Genomic DNA, 21,725 nt, shown 5'->3' on the forward strand with positions numbered 1-21,725 from the left:
TGTCTTGCCATGCAGCAGAACTCGTATCGCTCGCCACTGAGGCTAGCCGAGCCTGGGAATCGAACTCAGGTGACCGAGTTCGCAGTGCAGGGGGTTGAACACTGTGCCACCTCTCTCCACCAAACATACACAAATACAAAGATCACCCGAATAGGCTTTAACAGACTGTTGGGGCAAGTGCTGTTCGCGAGCAACTATAAAGGCCGGAACGGCGCAAGAGGAGGTGGGTGGCCAGCACCCCAGTGGCGAAGTCCACACTGCAATAGGTACTCATTTGAGGCTGAGTAGACCTAGGTGAGGCCCAGGACCGGTTCAGATAATCGTCATTGGTCTTGGCCGTGCACAAGAGTCGAACTCGCCGGGTTCGTAGCGCTGCGCGCGAACCGCTACATTCCCACACGGACATACATACACACAGAGACATACACGGGCAGTCATACCTACCATGTGTTATTACAGCTCATGCCGGCTTTCATGCGTGTGCACGTGTTGGTGTGCGCGCGTTAGTATAGCCGAGTCATTTGGCAGGGAATCAAAGTCTGACCCCATCCACCCACACACACACATGTTCACCTACACAAAGATAAATATCCCCCCTTATAGCCTGAACAGACTGTAGGGGCAAGTGCTGTTAGCGAGCAGCACCTATGAAGGCCGGCACGGCACACGAGGGGGTGGGTGGCCAGCACCACGCCCGAATGCACCAATCCACACGAACACTCGCCACTTACTCAAACACAAAGACATGCACATGCGCTGACTTACACATACACTCACACACATACACTCGCACACGTATGCGCATCCACACACTCACCCAAACACTATCTTGCACACCAATCCAACCATCAACCAATGCAATCACCCACTCAGCCACGCACCCATCCACTCACCCATACACTCAGACACCCATCCACCCACCAACCCACCCATACACTCACCCACCCATCCACCCACCCACCCATCCACCCACCCACCCATCCACCCACCCACACACTCAGACACCCAACCACCCACCAACTCACCCATACACTCACGCACCCATCCACCCACCCACACACCCATACACTCACCCACCCATACACTCACGCACCCAACCACTCACCCAACCACCCACCCACCCATACACTCACCCAACCACCCACCCACCCATACACCCACCCACCCACACACTCAACTTCAAAGTGGCGGCAGGGCGGGTGACGCCGTGATGAGCGATGGAGGCCGCAGCTGAGAGGGGGTCGAGGGGACTGAGCGGTGCGGAGTCCGGGGACCACGAGTCAGGGGGCTGGGAGCAGAGGGACTGGGGAGAGCGAGCGCGGGGTCCAAGGTCAGGGGTTGGGAGGAGGTCGGAGATTGAAAAGTGTGCACAGACACACAGATATACACACATTATATTCGCATACACACATGTACATTGCACTGCTGGATGAGGATCTTCCCACGTCCTGTGCGTCACGAGGGTTATTTGGCCACACTGGTTGCTGCGTTTTAGCCGTCCGGCGCTCCGCTCGTTGTTGTGAGCGACGCTCCTCCACCCTCTATTGTTGCTACAGAGCGGCTGCCTTCAACCTCTCAGTTGTGGCGTCCTTCACGAACCTCCTCCACAGAGGCCGATGTTGACATCGCTGGTACCAGTCATCAGCAAGTCCACTGAGCTCGACATCTTCCTGTACCGCATCAGCTCTGCCTCTTCTCTAGCCCGTGCCCCGCCACTTTAGCCCCCTAAGTCTGGCCAAACAAAAGCTGCTTTGGCATGCGGCGGCTGGGCAAGCGGGCTCCGTGACTCAGCCAATGCAGCCTCTCCTGCCGGAGGGGCTCACTGATGGGACTGTGTCCAGATCTCACAAGGATCTGTGAGCTCCCCAAAGCCAGGCTGCTTAGACTCAGGATGAATTGTACGAAATGGAAATTGCGCCTCTAAATCCCAGCATAAGGGCCAAAGCACATCCCTGTTGCACCCCAACATGAACAGGGAATAGCTCTGGATTTTGGCTTCGTATCTTTACCTGTGTCTGCCCACCATCGCCACGACCCTGAATGATCTCCACTAAAAGGACCGGGACTCTGAATGCCTGAAGAACAAGCAGGTGCCGAGGGTTCGTGATGGTATCGCCGGCCCGATTCCAGAGTGGCGTGTAGGCAAGAAGGGAGGGTCCATGGGGCCTTGATGTCACGGTTTCGAGTTGCATCTCCAATGAAATGTATTACAGAGGCACATCAGCCAATCGTGGTCCCACTAGGCCGGCCAGCCCGACACGGGTCCTCACTTCCTGCGTGAATCACCACACCGAGACTCCGCACAGCCTGGCGACCTCCTCCATGATGTCATGATCCTGGGATGGGTGGGATCGTATTCGGTTCTCTGAATGGAATTGCGATTCCAGCCATGAGAATCTCCTCGCTCGAAAGCGCAGAGGGAGACGTGCGGCACACAGACACGTGGCTTAAACATAGACGCGCGCGCAAGACTCGCGTAAGCCGCGCTTTCTTCGCCTTAACCTTGAAGACTTTTTTTTTTAAACCGCCACCCTTTCGTCAGCCAGAGCCAAAACCGTCAAGGCGTCAAGTTCTCGCGCCCTCATGACCGCCACTCGATGACGGACGCGCCGTGGACAGCTGCCCATGAGCGGTTATTCAAAATAACGCGGAACGCTCCAAAAAAAACCGAGCGGAGCGGTCGCAGCAGCAGCAGCAACACGCAAGGCCGCTGCTGTTGCTGCTGTCTCAGCTCGGCAACAGACGGCTGTGCCGCGTGCTCTCTGTGTGGCTGCCGACTCGTGGCACGCGCCTCTGTCAGGGCATTTTTGAGCCGACGGTGCAGACGAGAAGAAGCAAATAAAACTGAGCAAAAAAAATTACGAACAAAAAGTTGAAATGCTAAATCGTAACGTGGCCCTGAATTGTGAAGATTCATTGAGTATTTAATTCAGCCAAAGTGATGTCCTGGCTCAAGTGAGCGTTGTGGTATTGGTGCGTATCTACTGTTTACATCCCTGAGCCAGTCGTGGAAATGTCACGTTTCTATGGCCGGGGGTGAGTGGAGAATGTGTGGAGTGGAGTAAAAGTAGAGGGAGAGGTACGAGATGAGTGGGGGGAGGTAGGAGAGTGCGTGGAGAGGAGTAAGATGAGAGGGAAGAGGTAGGAGAGTGCGTGGAGAGGAATGGAATGAGATGAGAGGGGAGAGGCAGGAGAGTGCGTGGAGGGGAGTGGAGTGAGATGAGAGGGGAGAGGCAGGAGAGTGCGTGGAGGGGAGTGGAGTGAGGTGAGAGGTAGGAGAGTGCGTGGAGAGGAATGGAGTGAGATGAGAGGGGATAGGTAGCGTGCGTGGAGTAGAGTGAGATGAGAGGGGAGAGGCAGGAAAGTGCGTGGAGGGGAGTGGAGTGAGATGAGAGGGGAGAGGTAGGCAGGGGAGAGTCCATGGCGTGTGGTGCGATCGCGACATTGATCGGGGATTGGATTGGGAGCCGGTGGAGGAGTCGGACTGTCGGGGTGACGAGGCGTGGTCTCGTTCACGCGTGCGAGTGAACCGTGGCGATCGGGAGGCCTCGGAACTCGCAGACGTCACGGCCTGTGGCCACGGGACGGAACGCACACGGGGCGCTCTGTGTTTGTGAGCACAAATACAAAGATCCCCCGTATAGCCTGTGGCAGACTTCTGGGGCAAGTGCTATATGTGAGCGAGTAGCAGCTATGAAGGCCGGCACGGCACACGAGGTGGTGGGTGGCCAGCACCACGCCCGCCCGCCTTTGTCCCCCAGTGGCGATGTTTATACATCGCACCAAGTACTCATTTGAGGCTGAGTCGACCTAGCAGAGGCCTTTGACCGGTTCGGATAACCGTCACTGTCGTTGGCCGTGTTGGCTGTGAGCACACACGTGTGACGCACACACGTGTGACGCACACACGCACACACGTGTGAGGCACGCACACACGTGTGACACACACACGCACACACGTGTGAGGCACACACGCACACACGTGTGACACACACACGCACACACGTGTGAGGCACACACGCACGCGGTGACACGGCGATCGGCGCTGTTGTTTCAGTGATGGACACTTAACAAGTGTAGCGTGACTCTCACGTGTTGCGCAGTTTACCAACCTCGCCTGGTGATACACGGAGGGCAACGACGATGATGATGATGGGAGGTGTGGCCTCTGGTGACATGGAGAGAGACAGATATTGATCGAGGCGTGCACACAAATGGAGAGACGGAATGAACGAGATCACCAGAGAGAGACGCGTGGAAAGATACTGGCACTGAGCAACGCAGATATGTACCGAGAGACATTGAGTATGTGTGGAGAGACGCAGAGACACGGAGATGGAAGGAGGCAGAGATGACAGAGAGACACACGTGAGGAAGAGAGATACACAATAGACAGAGACTTGGGGAGACACACAGAGAGACAAAGACACACAGAGAGACACACGTGATGAAGAGAGATACACAGCTGCACAGAGGGACAGTTGCACGATAGACAGATACACGGAGAGACAGAGACACACTGAGAGACACACTGAGAGACAGAGACACACAGAGAGAGACAGAGAGAGAGACCCACAGAGACACAGAGAGAGAGAGAGAGACCCACAGAGAGACAGAGACACACAGAGAGACAGAAACACACAGAGAGACACACACAGAGAGACAAAGACACACAGAGAGACACAGAGAGAGACAAAGACACAGTGATAGTTACACAGAGAGAGAGAGAGAGAAAGCGGCGCTCGCGGAATGCCTAAATGCATTAGCGCGCGGTCCCGAGGGCGCGCGGCGCGTGACAGCCACACGGGGTGACTCCGAGTGGCGCATTCCTCCTCCTCCTGCTGCTGCTGCTCCCCCTGCCCGGAGAGGGACAGAGGCCATTACTGTGATTTGTTCAGAACCCAACAGCTGTGATCCTCGCACTGCCTTGCCTCTCCATCTCTCTCTCACCCCCCCCCACCGCCACCGCCGTGCTCACGGCCCCCTCCGCAGAGAGAATGGCGATCGTAATTAAGGAGCGGATTCGTTCAAATCGAATCATGCCGCGCCGCTCGGTGAGCATCACGGGTGAAAGGCCGAGAGTGGAGTGGGAGCGACGTGGAGGGCTCGGGTTGGGGGTCGTGGTTTATGATGAGCCCTGGGGTGTGGATGGCTGTTTTGTTCGGGTGAGTGCTTGGGTCTGGTTCGCTACTTTGTTAGGGTGATTGTGCGTATGGCTAGCTTGTTAGGATTATGGCAAGTGTCTGATTGGCTAGATTGTTATGGGTTAGGATTAGTGTCTGATTGGCCAGATTGTTATGGGTTGAGATTAGGGCCAGTGTCTGATTGGCTAGCTTGCTCGGGTTCGTGTCTGGTTGGCCAGCTTGTAGGGCTTAGTGCCCGATTTAGTAAACTCCACTTTAAGAACTGAATTCACTTCAGCAATCGACTGGGGCCGGGGAGAGAAGTAAACTCATCTCCCACCGGAACAGTGTCCCTGCCTCTCGCTCTGCTCGCCTCCTCCGCCTTGCAGATAATCACCCAGATCTCGAAAGCTAAACAGGCGTCCGAACTCCCAGGTGGCCAGGCGATGGCAGTACATCGGTGAATTATTTAATCTATCTGTGCGGAGGTTTTGAGTGTCACCCATTGTATGTGTGTTTGGTTTTCTCCGTTAACATCGGCGTGGCCAAACATCCCAAGGATTGGCAGGGCCCACCTGAAAAAGAGTCGTCTCACTCAGTGAGGCTTTTCTGGGTAAATAAAGTGCACCATTATTATTTTTGTTATTTTTTTTATCTTTAAATGGATCAGCCAGAGATGTTTTTTCGTGGTAGCTTTGGTAGAGGTTTCATGTTTGCACGTGTCTGGGAGTGTGTACGCGAGCGTGTGTTCTTGTTTAAACTTCCAACGGCACGGAGCCTCACGACCACATGGCCCAGCTGAAGGACAGACTCAGACTCGGCTCTCCCTCTGCGGGCGAGCTGCGTTTCCTCCCCGGGCTCCCGATTCGTGCAAACTCCCAAACACAAACACGGAGCAGAGAAACCGCGCAGCTTTAATTGCTTCCACTCACCACGGGGTCCTTTTATTCCGCGCAATTAAACATCGTGGGTTGGGTTTGGGGAGAGGGGCGAGTAGCCCCTCCCTCCAAGGTTGTTCAGCGGAGTTACTCGCTCTGCCATGGGAATGTGGAATCTCCATCACTGACTCGTGGCTGTGAACAGATGAACACCAATGATTCCTCAATCAATTTGACTTTGATTATTTATTCAACGCATCTCTCCGTCTGTATTTCCACCGTTTTGTCTGATGGTCCGTCATCAGTCGGGGTCTGCAGAGGAGCCTCCAGGAGAGCCATTCGATGCTTTTATTCGATAACCACGTTGGTGGCATTATTGTATCTGCTCGCGTTGAGAGCCGAACCCCACACACCACCACCACCACCACCACACACTCGCTGCCGTCTCTTCGCAATTTCCCCAGAAAGATCAACAAGCACTCCACCCCGTCTTCCTCCCCTTACATCCTGCCACACTGCCCACTTACAGCTCGTATCCCCGGAGGAAGCCTCCCACAGGGAGGGGAGACATGCGATCGACCGATGCTAAACATCCCCAAACTGAGAACCTCTTCTTTCAAGTGGGCCCTCGCCCATACAGACGTGGCAGATCACCAGCGATGGTTCAAGCGAGCCGGACTCTGCCGATGAGGCACTGAATGTCGAAACCGGTCCAGAATGTCCCTTGTTTTGAACCGACGTTGCTGAAATTTAACACCCCCAAAAGAAAGCGGGTGTGTGGGGGTGTGAGTGTGTGGGTGTGTGAGGGTGTGTGGGGGTGTGGCGGTGTGGCGGTGTGGGTTGTGAGGGTTTGTGGGTTTGTGTGGGTGTGAGTGTGTGGCTACTGGGAGGTGTAAAATGAGGAGGCGTTTGCCTGCTTATTCATTTTGTTACTTAGATTCTCCACGACGATGCTGATGCTTGTTTAGAGTTTTGTATTCTGTCGACGGGGTCCAGCTCCTGCCCCCCCCCTTCCCCCCGCTAGGCAGCAGAGATTCTGGTGAAGGTTCAGACCGATGGGGTGTGATGCCCGAGAGCGACGCGGTGTGTGGGATTGATGGCACGTGCTTTAACGTGGCGTGGCACGGCGTGGCACGGCGTGGCGTGCCGCGGTTCGGAGTGGCGCAACGGTGCCGTGGGCGAGCGTCGACGGTCGTCGCGACGACACGTGGGGCCGCGTGTCCGTCGCCGTCGCCGCGGCTGCGCGAGCGGCTCCGCTCCACCCGGGGCCCCTCGTTAAGCCAAACGAGGCACCCCCCCCCCTCTCAACCCGGCTCCCCTCCCCCCACGCCGCGCGGGGCCCCCAGGGACCCCCCTTGTGAGCGGCGGCCTCTCCCGGCCGGCCGCCACCTCCTGCACTCGCCGCTCGACGTGCCACGACCGGAGGCTGCGTCTCGAGCCCGCTGAGCCGTCCGTGGGTTTGTTCGGTGCGATTTTAGTTTCGTTTAAATTTCTCGGGGAGTTTTTGTTTTTGTAATTTTTTTTTCCTCTCCTCTACTTCGCGAAGAGGGGGAGGGGGGCCCGTTCCGTCTGGGCGCCGCTGTCGCCGGTGACGTCGTCGGCCGCGTCTTTTTGGCACCGCGAGGTTTGAAACTCGCCGCGTCTCGCGCGTCTCGGAGAGCACCGCGGCGGCGACGGCGACCGTGACGTTGGCGTCGATGGTGTCAGAGATCGCTGGGTCCACGTGGGAGGCCTGGCGGGGTCAAGGCGGAGCGAGCCGAAGGTTGCGCTAGACTCCGTTGCGGGCCGTGACCCCTTCATGAAAACTCCGCCACGCTTCTAAACTCGAACTCGGGAATTCCTGCCGCGCCGTTCAAACTCGTCGACCCCGCGCCCACGCGTCCTGCCCAGCCCGAGTCTTCTAACCCGAGCCGTGGCCTTCGTCGCTCGTAGTCCTGCGACTCAAGAAGACGTGGGGATCGCGTCGATTCGAGCCCACGGGGGAACAGCAGCCGCAGCTTGGGAAGGCCGCGGCGCAGCGTCGGCGACACGGTGGTGGCCGTGTCGCGATCCGAACCCTGCCCCGAGGTCGCGGTGTCAGCAGCAGCGGCGGTGGCGGCGGGCGTGGACGGCGGAGGGGACCGGGCGCAGCCTGGGCCATAACGCGATTAGCCAGAGGGGCGCGACGGAGGGGAGGGAGAGAGCGGCGGTAACGAGATTGAAGAGGACACGGGGGGAGCGTGGGGAATTAAGAGCTGCGCTCTGCTCCGTCGCTGATGTCATCGTCTCCTTCTGAAGGGAGACTCCACGAAGACGCGTGGCGGGTTTAAGCCGGGGGATGTGAAATCGCTCGAAGGCCCAGACGCGCCAGTTACGCTTTGCGAGTGTCACCGCGCGTGCGTGAACACCTGGGTCGTTCCGTGAGACTGTGTGCGTCTGCGTCAGCGTGCGCACCTGTCACGTTTCGCCCGCTCGCGTCACCGCGCGCGCGATTGTGCGTCACCGTGCGTGTCACTGCGCAAGCACGTGACTCCGTGACGCCCCGGTCGCTTCGAGGCCGTGAAGTGACACCGCCAGGCCTACGCCGCGTGTCCACGCATCCACTGGCTCGGGAACGCGGCCCGGGCACAGGAACCTCGCCCTGCTCCGAGTTCACCGGCCAGAGACAACGTCGAGACAGCAGACGCCTTCGAGACAACAGAGACAGCAAGAGGCAGCAGAGACAGCCGGAGACAACCAAAGACGGCCAAAGGCAGCATCGAGACTCGGCCAGGAGGACACGGCCGTGTTTCCATCTGCGCAGGGAGCCAGACGTGGGCATGGCCGCTCGGGGATCGGCCAAGGTGGCGGGCAAACGGGCGGTCCGGGGGGGCCGGGGGGTCGGCTGGCCGGGCGCCCCGGGGATGTGGGCGGGGGGCCAGGCAGACGCGATGACGATGATGACGACGACGACGACAAAGACGCCGGCCGCGCCGTGGAGGCCTCCGCCCGGCGGGAGGCGGCGCGGGTGGCGCTGCCTTCTCAGCTGCTGCAACGCGCTGCTCGTCGGCCTGGCGGCCGCCACGCTGTGCTTCGCCGTGATCATGTTCACGCAGTGTAAGGCGGCCGGTTCCCCCGCACCCCCTCGCCTCCCGCCACTCCGCCGCCCGGCGCCCGGTCGCGGCCGCTCGCGGGCCGCGCGGCCAGGGCGGCGCGGTGCCCGCCCGGGTAGCTCGCCGCTCCGGCGGCTCCCGTCTGATGCTGCCCCGTGATTTGGCGATGCTGGGCGATGGCACCGATGCAACAGCGCAACAAAAATACTTTGGGGGCGATGGCCCTTTTTTACGTGCTACAAAGAAGGGCCGTTACCCGAAACGTTGGCCATGTGATTTCTTCTTTTGGAATTGACAGTTTTGTTTTCGCAGTGAATGTGCATGTTCTTGATACAAATATCCCCCGCACAGCCTTAACAAACTCTTTGGGCAAAGTGCTGTTCGTGAGCACCTTTGAAGGCTGGCATGGTGCACAAGGAGTGGAGGGTGGCCAGCACCACGCCCGGTGGTTGCGAGTGGCGATGTTTACAAACCGCACCAGGTACTCATTTACGGCCCAGTCGGCCTCGGGTAGGCCCAGGACCAGTTCAGATATTCGTCCCTGATGTTGGCCGTGAGCGGGAATCGAACTCGGGTCGCCGTTTTCATCGGGCTAACCACTTAGACTACCGCTCCACACAAGTATGTAGAGTATGCAGTACAAACATACACACGCGCAGTGCGCCACGTATGCCACTTTATTGCTGGATTAGGGCCTGCCCCTGACTCTTCTTACTGTCAATCGCACTGGTCAGTGGAGTTTTGGTGGGGACGGAGGTCCATGAGCAGATTAGATATCACTTGCCACTGCTAGCCGTCGCTGCGAATCAAACCCAGGTCGCTGGCTTCATAACGAGGTGGAAGAACCACCCCACCCCAAAACGGAAGCCTGCTGTGATCTATGGTACCAAAAAAAATGTTTGTTGTTTAAGGGGAGCAAGTGCGGAGCACAGAAGTACGGTCTAACAATTGATGTTACTGCACTGCCCTCTGCTGTCCACCACGTCGCCACGTGACAGGCGGTGGATCACCCATCGGAGCACGCTGGCCAGGATCAGGCGAGACGTTAACTTCCTCGCCTGGTCTACAGGAGGTCGTGGGATCGATCCCCACCCTGATGCCTGCTGCTGTCTATTTGGATTTTTGGTATTTGGATTTTGGGTATTAGGAGTTTGGGTATTAGGAGTTTGGGTATTAGGAGTTTGGGTATTAGGAGTTTGGGTATTAGGAGTTTGGGTATTAGGAGTTTGGGTATTAGGAGTTTGGGTATTAGGAGTTTGGGTATTAGGAGTTTGGGTATTAGGAGTTTGAGTATTAGGAGTTTGAGTATTAGGAGTTTGAGTATTAGGAGTTTGGGTATTAGGAGTTTGGGTATTAGGAGTTTGAGTATTAGGAGTTTGCGTATTCTTGCGTGGATTTGGAGGGTCCATGGGGCCTGGACGGCCGCATGGAACCGCCGTGGGAACTTACGGCCAATGAATGTTCCACGTTTCAACGGCGAGTCTGGCCGATACCGGTATCAACGATACCGGATACGCGAGCTCGTTCCTTGCGACTGTCATCCTTGATGCGAGCGGTAGCTCGCGAGGAGGGTTCCTGGCAGGTCGCCCGTGCCGGGGCAAGGTGTGGGGGCTTGTTGTTGTCGGGTTGGGAGTGGGGTTTGTGAGACGGTAACGCGAGTTTGGCTTCAGTGGCCGCTGTTTGGAACGCGATTGCAATCGGTAATTGCTGTTGTTAGGAGCCGTATTCGTAGCTTCGTGCCATATCTACGACGTGGCTGTAACGCGGTTAAATTTGCCGTGAAGTTGCACGAACGATAAACAAAAGCGACACAATCACAACCATTTACGTAGTGCCGCGCATCTCCCCCTGCCCCCCCCCCGCCTCAACAATGTAGGCCAAAGCGCAGCTGCGACGCGTCTTATTTTGCCAATTAATGGGCTCGCGTGCCATTCACCTCCCAGCCATCATATTCCATTGGCCACGATCGGCCAGCATTGGCTCCTCCCCCCCCGCCAGGAGGTGGTAGCGGCCCTCACCCCGGGCCAGGAACTCATCGCCTCGTCCGTCGCGTTGGCGCTGCAGGGCCACAACCTCGCGCCCAGCGGCAGCCACGCCGGCGGGCGGCTCCAGACCTAGCCACCTCTCCCCCGCCACCCCGGCCACGACCGCCGCATCACTAAGACGATCGAGCGCGCAGGCGGTGCAACTGCACCGGGGGCCCATGGGCCGGAGGAGCCCAGGCACCGCGCTACAAAGAGTGTTGGGGGTGGGGGTGGGAGGCTTGGGGGGGGGGGGGTCCGTTTCATTCCTTAGACGAGGGCCCATGATGCCAACCACGCCACGCACGCCACCGCCCCTTACACCTGCTGCGCCTGTAGGCCAGCGTGAGTTGCAACTTGATTACAGCGGCAAGCGGATCGTTGCGTGGGCGTCATCCCCGTAGCTTGAGGTACCTCGCCCATCCATCTCCTCCCAGGCTCCGTCTGTCTCCGTGCCGCACTTCCCATCGCACTGCCCTCCCCTCCAGCCTCATCCCGACTCGCCCCCCACCACCACCTCCACCACGACCACCACCCACCTCGCCATGACTCGGCGAGGCATGCCGTTGGGATCTGGCAAATGAAAGCGGTGCTTGGCGCGGGTTAAAGGTACGCGTGGTGCCTCGGGCGTGCGGGTCGGGAGGAAGTGAGACTCTGGAGAAGAGGAGCGGTTTGACGGAGGAGCGAAATGTCCCACGTCGCGGCTCGTTGCCGAACGAACCCCGTGACCCGCTCCGGTGGGTCACCGCGTCCAAGGCCCAGGGCACGGTGACCGTGGCGTCTCCGCTCTCTCTCTCGCTCGCTGTGCCAGTCGCTGATTCATGGGACAGGCATCCACACGGGCAGATGGACAGATAAGCAAAAAGGAAGGACGAAGACAGATGTACAGACAGACAGACGTAAAGATAAACGCGTAATCAGACGCACACACAGGCACACGGACACACACATACATAGAAATGTTTCCTGACTTAGACATTTTGTGAATCTGAAGCTCAATTAAACTATTTTCATTTCACCAGGTGAGGTCCACTGAGCTATCATTTGGCCACAAATGATAGCTCAACTTAGTGGCTTACCATCATGTGCAAATTTATAGAAGCCAAATACTCTAAACCTATGTTTCTAAATGTGGAGGGGAAGAACAACGGAGGACCTGGAGAAAAGTCCACGTGACCACGGCGAGAGAGACACCGCAAGCTCCAACTATACAGCAAGCGCCAGGGTCGGGACTGAACCCACAACCTCTTGTATGCCAACGCGAATCAGTAATGGGTATTCGTTGTTTACCCTGCGAGGCCTCGCTGAGAGTCTCAAGACTCCTCCTCAGGTGGCTCCTACTCGTGAGTGTTTTGGCTCATCCCTCACGGGGCGTTGTCTTGTTTCAGGACGTGCGCAAGCGTGCACGTGTTGTGCGTGGTGCGCGTGTGTTGTGTGTGGAGCGCGCGTGTTGTGTGTGGAGCGCGTGTTGTGTGTGGTGTGCGTGGTGTGCGTGGTGTGCGTGGTGTGCGTGGTGCGCGTGTGTTGTGTGTGGAGCGCGCGTGTTGTGTGTGGAGCGCGTGTTGTGTGTGTGTTGTGCGTGGTGTGCGTGGTGTGTGTGTGGAGCGCGTGTTGTGTGTGGTGTGCGTGGTGTGCGTGGTGTGCGTGTTGTGTGTGTGGAGCGCGTGTTGTGTGTGGTGTGCGTGGTGTGCGTGGTGTGCGTGGTGTGCGTGGTGTGCGTGGTGTGCGTGTTGTGTGTGTGGAGCGCGTGTTGTGTGTGGTGTGCGTGTTGTGTGTGGTGTGCGTGGTGTGCGTGGTGTGCGTGGTGTGTGGTGTGCGTGTTGTGTGTGGTGTGCGTGGTGTGCGTGGTGTGCGTGGTGTGTGTGGTGTGCGTGGTGTGCGTGGTGTGCGTGGTGTGCGTGTTGTGTGTGGTGTGCGTGGTGTGCGTGGTGTGCGTGTTGTGTGTGGTGTGCGTGGTGTGCGTGGTGTGCGTGGTGTGCGTGTTGTGTGTGGTGTGCGTGGTGTGCGTGGTGTGCGTGTTGTGTGTGTGGAGCGCGCGTGTTTGCTGTGTGTTTACGAGCAAGACGCACGTCGTTCCTTTCCAACGAGTCGCGGAAAACGCGCACACGCGTTGCTCCCGTCGCACGTGAGCTCCGTAAATGCTTCCTGTTTGTGTTCCCGCTCTCGAATTTGTTGCACGGACGCGATCTGATATCTGCGCACTCGTAGCGGCGATGCCATTAAATGCCCCGCGTCTCACGGTGGCGGTCAGCAACGCCCGACCGGGGGTTCGATCTGAACACCGGGGGGGGTCGGGATGCGGCTACTTCCTCTGAACCCGGTGACACGACCGCCGCCGTGAGTCCCATGTCGTGGCTGCGTCGTTCCGTACTTCTTACCCCTTAGCCGGTGTTGCATTGTTTGTTCACCATCGTTCAGCACATCGGGGAGCTGGTGGGGTGTTGACTCATCAGGGGTTGGTCCAAGCAGGGGGCAATGGCACCTTCACCCCCCCCACCCCCCGCCTTAACATCACGAAAATTGGTATGTTTTTGATATTTCCAGATAAACCGCGCTGAATAGATATGTACATATTGAGGCAGTGCCTGTTTACACAGCTTGGCATGTTTTGATACCAACTCGGCGCTCTGAGGCCACCCGACCACCCGATTGATTTGAACATTCGTGTTTGAAAACTCGCTTTTTCCGAAAAAGAGAAATCACCAAAACCTCACTCACTCACGGGCCACCGTGTCACTCACCCACTCACCCACTCCACTGCTCACCCACTCACCCACTCCACTGCTCATCCACTCACCCACTCCACTGCTCACCCATGCAACCATTCACTCACTCCACTGCTCACCCACTCACCCACTCCACTGGTCACCCATTCACCCACTCACCCACTCCAATGCTCATCCACGCACGCCCCGTGTATCCTGCCGCTCACCCACCCACCGCTCGCTGCCCGCGCTGTAATGTGCCATGTTAGTTTTGGCTTATTGACATCTGCACTGCGTTTAAAACTCACTCGCACACAACACACGCTGCAGCCGTTAGAGATGGAGAACATTCTACACGAACCAGTAGTGTACGCCACATAATACCAGTGGCGAATATGTGAACCTGTCCTGGGTTTCCCTAAAGTCGACTCAGCCTCAAATGACTACTTTGCGCAGTGAGCAAACACCAGCACTGGGCAGGCAAAGGCGGCCTGGTGTGGGGTTCGCCACCCACCCCCTCGGGTGCCGGGTTGGCCTTCTTCATAGGCGCTCGCGAACAGCACTTGCCCCAATTGTCTGTTGAGACAAAACGAGGGATCTTTCATATATTTGTATGAGAGTGTGAACATACACACGTGTCATTATGGGTTTGCTGTGTACGACACCGGGACACCCTTGCAAACAAGACGTCCCATACTCTTTGGTTCTTTCGGTAAAGTCACGTAGGTAGAAAATAAAATAAATTAAATCACGACGTTTCGATTGCAACACAAGCAATCATCATCATGGGGGAAAACCACAGCAAGAAAATGTTTTGCTGAAGTGGGAGAACATTTTCTTGCTGTGGTTTTCCCACCTGATGACGATTGCTTGTGTTGTAATCGAAACGTCGTGATTTAATGTATTTTATTTTCTACCTACGTGACTTTACCGAAAGAACAAATGAGTATGGATCCCTGCAGTCACGAAAACTTCAAATCTAGATTGAGACGTCCCATCTCACACGAGAGGTCCCATCTCGCACGAGACGTTTCATCTCGAGAGGCGATTGCCCAGGTGAAGGATTTCAATGAAAGAACGCTCGACCCGTGTGCCCTGCCGTACCTGCGATGCTCACTGACCGCTGCTGCTGCTGCTGTTGTTGTTGCAGATAAACCCGTAATGGATCTGCCTCAAACCCCTCCCAGCGTCGTGGAAGGTGAGCTGCACTCACCCACACTCACTCACTCACTCACCCACACTCACTCACCCACACTCACCCACCACACTTACCTACACTCACCTGGCGCGGCCGTCACACGGTTATGCGCGCTCGCACACAGAGAGCCACCCACTCAACAATCAACCCAACAAGCAACGCATTCACTCACCCAACCGATTATTAAATCACTCAGCCACTCATTCATCAACCCACTCACCAACCAACTCACTCACTCACTCACGTAGGGCGAGTGACTGGTTGGCTGTGGTTGTTAGAGTTAGGGGTACGGCTGCGCTCAACGCACAGCTCGAATGTTTTGCCAGTTGCTTTTCGAATTCCGTACGAAATTGAGAGTCGAGTTTGCAATCTGTGGGCCGGCGCTGGGGTCTCCGTGTCCACCTCTCGGGATTAGCTTCCTGTTATTTTGCCCGCGGGGCGAGGCCCCCGGGGGCTGATCGCTCGCGTCTCATCGTTCGTGTAATCGAGCGTCCCTAATATCATTGCCGCACGTGTGTGCCGGGGGGGGGGGGTGATGGAGTGAAAAAGTTCAGTTGGGGGGGGGGGGCGGAGGTGTGGGTGGGGGGGGGCGACAGCGGTCAACAGAGGAAATGTGTTTTGGATTTTGTCGCGAAAAATCATCTCTGGTACGAGACGATCTGTACCCAGATCGAGTCAGCACCACTCACTCAATCACTCACGGATTGCACATCCAACTCCCCCGTTGAAAACCCTCACCCGCCCCCCTCACCCCACCACTGACCCTTCACCCTACCGTGCCCCGCCAACCCTATCCTGCAGCTCCCACCCACCGTGGGTAGCAGTTTGCTCCACCCTGGAGCCTTGAGCCAGCTACAGGCGGGAGCACGCTGGCTCGCTCTCTGCTGCTGCTGCTGCTGCTTGAGCGACTCTACAGGAAGATCACCGTGGTGGTCAGGGACAAGAGCACCAGGGTTTAGTTTCTGTTGCCAGAGAGGCAGACATCGGTATGGTGCAGGAAGGCAGCAGCATCAGCCTTCCTCTGAACCTCATCTCGAACCTCAGCTCCAGTTCTAAACTCAGTCCTAAACTCAACTCTACACCTAACCCCAACTCTAACCCTACCCAACCCCAGCTCGAAGCCTAACGCCAGCTCTATCCCTTACCCCCCCCCTTAACCCTAACCCCAGCTCGAACTCTAAATCTCAACTCTAACCTGACCCCCCCACTCCCGCGCGAGTTCCATATCTTATCCACAGCCCCTTATCTCAACCAGACCCTCACCCCCACCGCACCACCACTGCTAGACGCTTCGCAATGTTTTCCGTCGTAAATCCAATTCTGTGGGGGGTTTTATTTTGTCGAGGGGGGTTCGGGGGGCGGAGGGGGGGCGGAGTGTGTGGAGTTGTGGAGGGGGATGGGCATGGTCACGTGATTTTAATCCCCTCTCCTATGTCTCTGGCTCAGGAACAGAGGGCACTGCTGCCCTGGGGGGTTGCAGGGAGGGGGGGATGCGGGGGGGGCGCTGGGTAGTGGAATGTTTTGGTTCTTGCAGGATGGCTTCTTTTCATCTTTGCTCATCTTCGGTATTTTTCAGAAATTTGTTTTCACGTGTCCACTTTTTTTTTGTAAAGCGCAGCTGCGAGCGGCTTCACCCGGCTCGCGAGCGCAGGGGTTGCGAGTTCGACTCCAGCTCGCGGGCCGGACGATGTAATAGCACGCTGAAGTTGTCCGCCATTCGCCAGAGCCTTGCCGAGTCTCCCGGGACTCTTTCAGGAGAAACCCCCCCCCCCCCCCCCACATTGGCCGGCGGGGCCTGGGCACGACGCACGAGAATTGACACTCGTCGTGCGCATCGTCACTGAGGGTCGGTTAAAGGAGTGCCACCTCATAGGCACCAAGTCCACAGCTGTTGGTTCGTCATCTCGACCTTGCCATAGGAATGTGGAATTTCCACCGCTGGCTCAGGGCCAACAACCGAGCGATTTGTTTGAAGGGCGCGATCACCGAGGGTGGCGCTCGGGTTCCACATTCACCGTGCCTCGTTGCGTAAAGCCAAACATTTCCACTGAGCCGACCTAGGGGAGGCTCGGGCACTAATTGACTCTGACGTGGCGTGGCCAGGAATTGAGCCCGGATTGCTGGGACGCCGGCGCATCCGGCCAGAATAGACCGATGGGGGCGAGCGCTGTTGGGGAGCGCCTATTAAGGCCGGCGCGGCACACGAGGGAGGCGTTGTGGCCGGAGTGCACGCCCCGGCCGAGGTTCGCATGCCGAACAAAGTTCCCACTTAAGGCCGAGTCGACCTAGGGGGGAGAAACGAAGATAGGTCGAGAGAGCGCTCGCTGGCAGCGTCGTCCGCGGTCAGAGTGCGCTTTGGGTCAGAGGGCAAGGTGCGGGACGGCGGCAGGGGGGGGGGGGGTTGGTCGTCGCGGTCTGGCTCGTACCGCCTCCCCGCCCCCACGCCTCCTGCCTCTGAGGTAGCGGGCGCACGTGGGCGCGCTGGCACCGCAGGTGTGTGCGCCATGCGACTCGCATTAGAGAAACACTTTGTTCCCTGTGGCTGCACTTCAAACGAGGCCCCTTTCATTTGCCTTCCACGCCGAGAGCTGGCGACCAGCCCTCTCCGTGCGTCTGCGCCGTGCGCTCCTGTGCATGTTGGGGAGCGGTGCCCCAGTGGTTAGCACACCCCACTACGAAGCCCGTGAGACGGGTTCGATTCCCGCTCACGGCCAACACCAGTGGCGATTATCTGAACCGGTCTTGGGCCTTTCCTAGGTCGACTCAGCCTCAAATGAGTACCAAGTGCGGTGTGTAAGCATCGCCACTGGGGAGGCAAAGGCGGCCGGGCGTGGTGTTGGCCACCCACCCCCTAGTGTGCCATGCCGGCTTCCGTAGGTGCTCGCTAACAGCACTTGCCCCATCAATCTGTTTCAGGCTATATGGGCGACCTTTGTTTTTGTGTCTGTGTTTGTTTAAACTCAGCCCAAATATCCCTAAGACATATAGCGGCCAGCAACAATCATCACCGTTATAGTTATAATAGTTATACGAGCCTAGGAAAAGGGACGATGTGTGCATCGGTACGCGTGTCTTTGTGTGTAACTGTGCATTTGTATGTCTGGAGGTTGAACTTCTTTCGCACCGTCCGTAGCCAACCGTGCTAATTGTAGATGGAGGCCCAATTGGAATTGCCCGCAGCTCCGCTGTAGGAGATGGACAGAGATTACGGCATTCGTACAGCACCGCCCTGGCCTGAAACCACATCGGGGCTCCTCAAGCTTCTCCGTGTGCTGCCTGGCATGGCGATGTTGGATAATCCGTGCCAGGACCTTTCTGCCCTCACGCTGAGGAGGGATATTTCCCAGTCGTTGTTACATTCGTGTTGTGGTACAAACAGGTACGATAACGGCACGCAAGGCAGCCTGCACACTGTCGCCTCCCTTATCTACTGACTTGCTCTGGGGGTCATCTCTGCCTCGTGATTTACCGGCTCTCTTGCTCCGGATCACTCTTCACACTTCCTCGGCAGAGGGGACATCGGCCTCCACCGCAATTAAAACTAAACGGGGCAAACATCACCGGACAGACTAATGCCCCGGTCGCTTACGAAAATTATCTGTAGTTCTCATTCGGTTAAACAAAATAAACTTGACCTCACAGAGGTTGGGCTACTTCCCTCAACCTATGAGGCTCCGCAACTATCGCAGGATCGCGCTCCCCATTGCCCCCGGATGATGTTGTTTGGACCGAGGGTTTCCCCCACCACCGGGACCTTACAAAATTGCACCGCAAATCTACAGACTTGTGGGTGGGCGTCGGATATCGGATCGCTGTTCTTCCCCGGCATGATCACATTAGTGGGAGTTGCGCTGGTGGTCGACCCGCGACCGCCAGCGTGCATCCTTGCGGCGCCCCACGGACGCTCCGAACTTGTGGACATGGGCTGCGGTAAGCCTCCTCATTCTCGGGCGTGAGATGCTGGAGACGGTGGGAGTGGGCCTGCTGCATCGTGTCAGCCAGCTGTAGCACCTCCTCCGCCAGCCGTAGTTTCTTAGCAGGTCAGGACTGACTTCCCAACATAGCTGAATTAACCACAGAACTGACCTTGTTTTAGATGTATCGGATATCTATGTGTCATCGCACCTTTTGTAGCCAACCGTGCTCATGTGTGTGTGTGTATTCACTGCGTATTGTATGTGCCTGTGTGTATTCTCTGTGTTTATATTTGAACTCATCCTGGACCTCCCCGAGGTCGACTCAGCCTTAAATGGGTACCTGGTGCGGTGTGTAAATATCAGCACTGGGGAGACAAAAGCGGCCGGGCGTGGTGCTGGCCGCCCACCCCCTCGTGCGCGGCCTTCATAGTTGCTACTCGCGAACAGCACTTGCCCCAACAGCCTGTTGAGACTCTACGGGGAGGGGGGGGTGTGCGTGCCACAGCCCAAAAGTCGTTCTGACGCTTCCAGTTAGACATTCACTGATCACTCCCAAGTCAACAGGCATCGTTCCATTGTAATGCTCGGCCCTGGAATCGCATTGCAGAAATTTCCACCACAGAGCAATAGCACATCGCACATTCTGCGGGGGAACACCGCGGCCTCGTGCCCGCACTCACCACTCACGCGGCCTCGGAGCATTTGTTCGTGGCGATACCCGCACTTTACCCCACCACCAGCAACCACAACCGCGCGATCCGCCCGCAAATGACCTAATCGGTGAGTTAAGTGCGGCAGAGCGTGCGTGCGGGACTTGGGCGCGCGAGCGATTTGCGTGGGGCTGAGCCGTCGCAATGCGGGCGTGGGGCCGCAGGGGTCGAGAGCCAGGGGTCGACATTCCGCCAAGCGGGAGCGGACTCTGAAGCAGCGGAGGCGGCACTGTTCTCCACGCGCTCCTCGCGGGAAGGGAAAAAAAGAAGCAGACACGGCGCGTAAACACACCGGCCGTGACTTACTCCGCGCAGGTGGAGGTCATTAACCCGCGCGGCCGCCGAGATAAATAAACAGAGACGTTTGGAAAAATATATAATCGCACTTGATGAGCAAGCAGAGCTCCCAGCGCCTTAAACGCCAGCAGCTGCAGCCTCGACAGCAGCAGCAGCAGCCTCAACAGCAACAGCCTCAACAACCTCAGTAACAGCCTCAGCAGCAGCCTCAGCAGCAGCAGCCTCAACAGCAACAGCCTCAACAACCTCAGTAACAGCCTCAGCAGCAGCCTCAACAGCAACAGCCTCAACAACCTCAGTAACAGCCTCAGCAGCAGCAGCAGCAGCCTCGGCAGTTTGAACCTCGACATGAGATTCAACTCCAAAGGCTTTGTGCTGCTGTAGGTGGTGAGAAGCCCCGTCACGGCGGGAGCATGCGTGCCTGCTGGTAGCCCAGTGGGGACGCTTTGTAACACCTCTGTGCCCCACAGCAACAAGGGCCTGGGTTCGATTGCTGACTGTGTGGGGTCTGCAGGTCCTCTCTCCCACTGTTCCGCGTTGGTTTCCCCGGGGTTCTCTGGTTTCCTCCCCGAGCTGAAACGTGCGATGTCGGTGGTGTTGGCCAAGCATCCCAAAGTAGCGGGGCCCTCCTGAAAAAAGGGGAGTGTGGATTTCCTGAGTAGATCACTACACAGTTAAAATATTGCGTTAATAACATTAACAGACAGGCACATGTGAAGCTTCTACTCTGGATAGGCAGGAAAGGCGCGACTCCCATCCATACGCCCGTCGTGGGGCAGTCACGCGGCCGGCGCCGTGCGTGTCTCTGCCTGAGCCTCTCTTCCCGAGCGACGTCCTCTCCGCAAGGCCGAATCCTCCACCGAAACTGAAAACGAAACTTTTTAAAATTTTATTTTACCACGTCAGGCCCACTGAGCTGCTATTTAAGCTATATTTCAGAAGCGACCCGCCTTTCACAAATGATAGCTCAACCAAGTGGCTCATCACGTAGAAATGTATAGCAGCCAAATACTCTAAACGCGTGTTTCTAAATGTGGAGGGAAAAACCGGAGGACCCGGAGAAAAAATCCACACGACCACGAGCAGACAGAGACACGCAAACTCCAAATATACAGCAGCAGACGTCAGGGTCGGGATCGAACCCACGAAGCCCTGTTTGCCAGGCGAGGTAGTTCACATCTCGGCCACCGTGAAACGGAGGCCCCCCTTTGCCGGCTTGCGTCACGGCCAACGTCCCCGCGAGGCAGAGGTCCCTCCGCCTCTCCCCGGCGGTTGGGAAAACGCTGGGCAGATGGCGCTCCCCGTGTCTCCGCGCGCCACCTGCGATTGATTTAGCGCAGCGCCGCTGATGAAGAAGCCCCCGCGGGTCGGGGGTCGGGATTATTCTCTGTTTTTGTTTTCATTTTCAGCCGTCGGGTCTCCCTTTGATCCCACGGCGTCTCGCTCTGATCCTGCGTCTCGGGGCGTTATCTTTGGGTGTGTGGGGGGGCGTGCGGTGAGAGTTGGGGGGGAGCTGGGCAGGGAGGTCGTGAGAGAGGGGGCAGCGTGCGTGAAGGGTGAGCAGGGCAGGGGGCAGCGGGGGCACAGTGGTGGAGAGCGGCTGGGGAGGAATATTCTATTGAATTACAATCGCAGTGAGTGTATTTATACTGCGAGATGTGGCTGCATGTCAGTGGTGATATTTATTTGATGAAAGAGGAGAGAGGCCTTGAGCCTTGGGCTTGAACAGTGGCAGGGAGTCGGCGGCTTACGGACGGCTGGGGTGGGAAGGGAGTTCCAGGCCGTGAATCGGGGTCACGATTGGG

At 57.4% G+C, this 21,725-nt stretch overlaps 1 protein-coding gene across 3 annotated transcripts in view; it reads left to right on the forward strand.

The window, feature by feature from the left end:
• The window catches only part of AGRN (agrin), a 122,889-nt gene that overhangs the window by 72,386 nt on the left and 28,778 nt on the right, over positions 1-21,725 (forward strand). For all 3 annotated transcript variants that reach the window (XR_013639414.1, XM_078869771.1, XM_078869772.1), the window contains exon 3: positions 14,949-14,996. Coding sequence is in view for 2 of the 3 variants with exons in the window: in XM_078869771.1 (XP_078725897.1) it covers positions 14,949-14,996 (48 nt within the window). In the remaining variant the exon portion in view is untranslated. The remainder of the gene's footprint in view (positions 1-14,948; positions 14,997-21,725) is intronic.

The sequence above is a fragment of the Lampetra fluviatilis genome, chromosome 28 (assembly GCF_964198595.1).
Source record: "Lampetra fluviatilis chromosome 28, kcLamFluv1.1, whole genome shotgun sequence".
In the NCBI taxonomy this organism is placed as follows: domain Eukaryota; kingdom Metazoa; phylum Chordata; class Hyperoartia; order Petromyzontiformes; family Petromyzontidae; genus Lampetra; species Lampetra fluviatilis.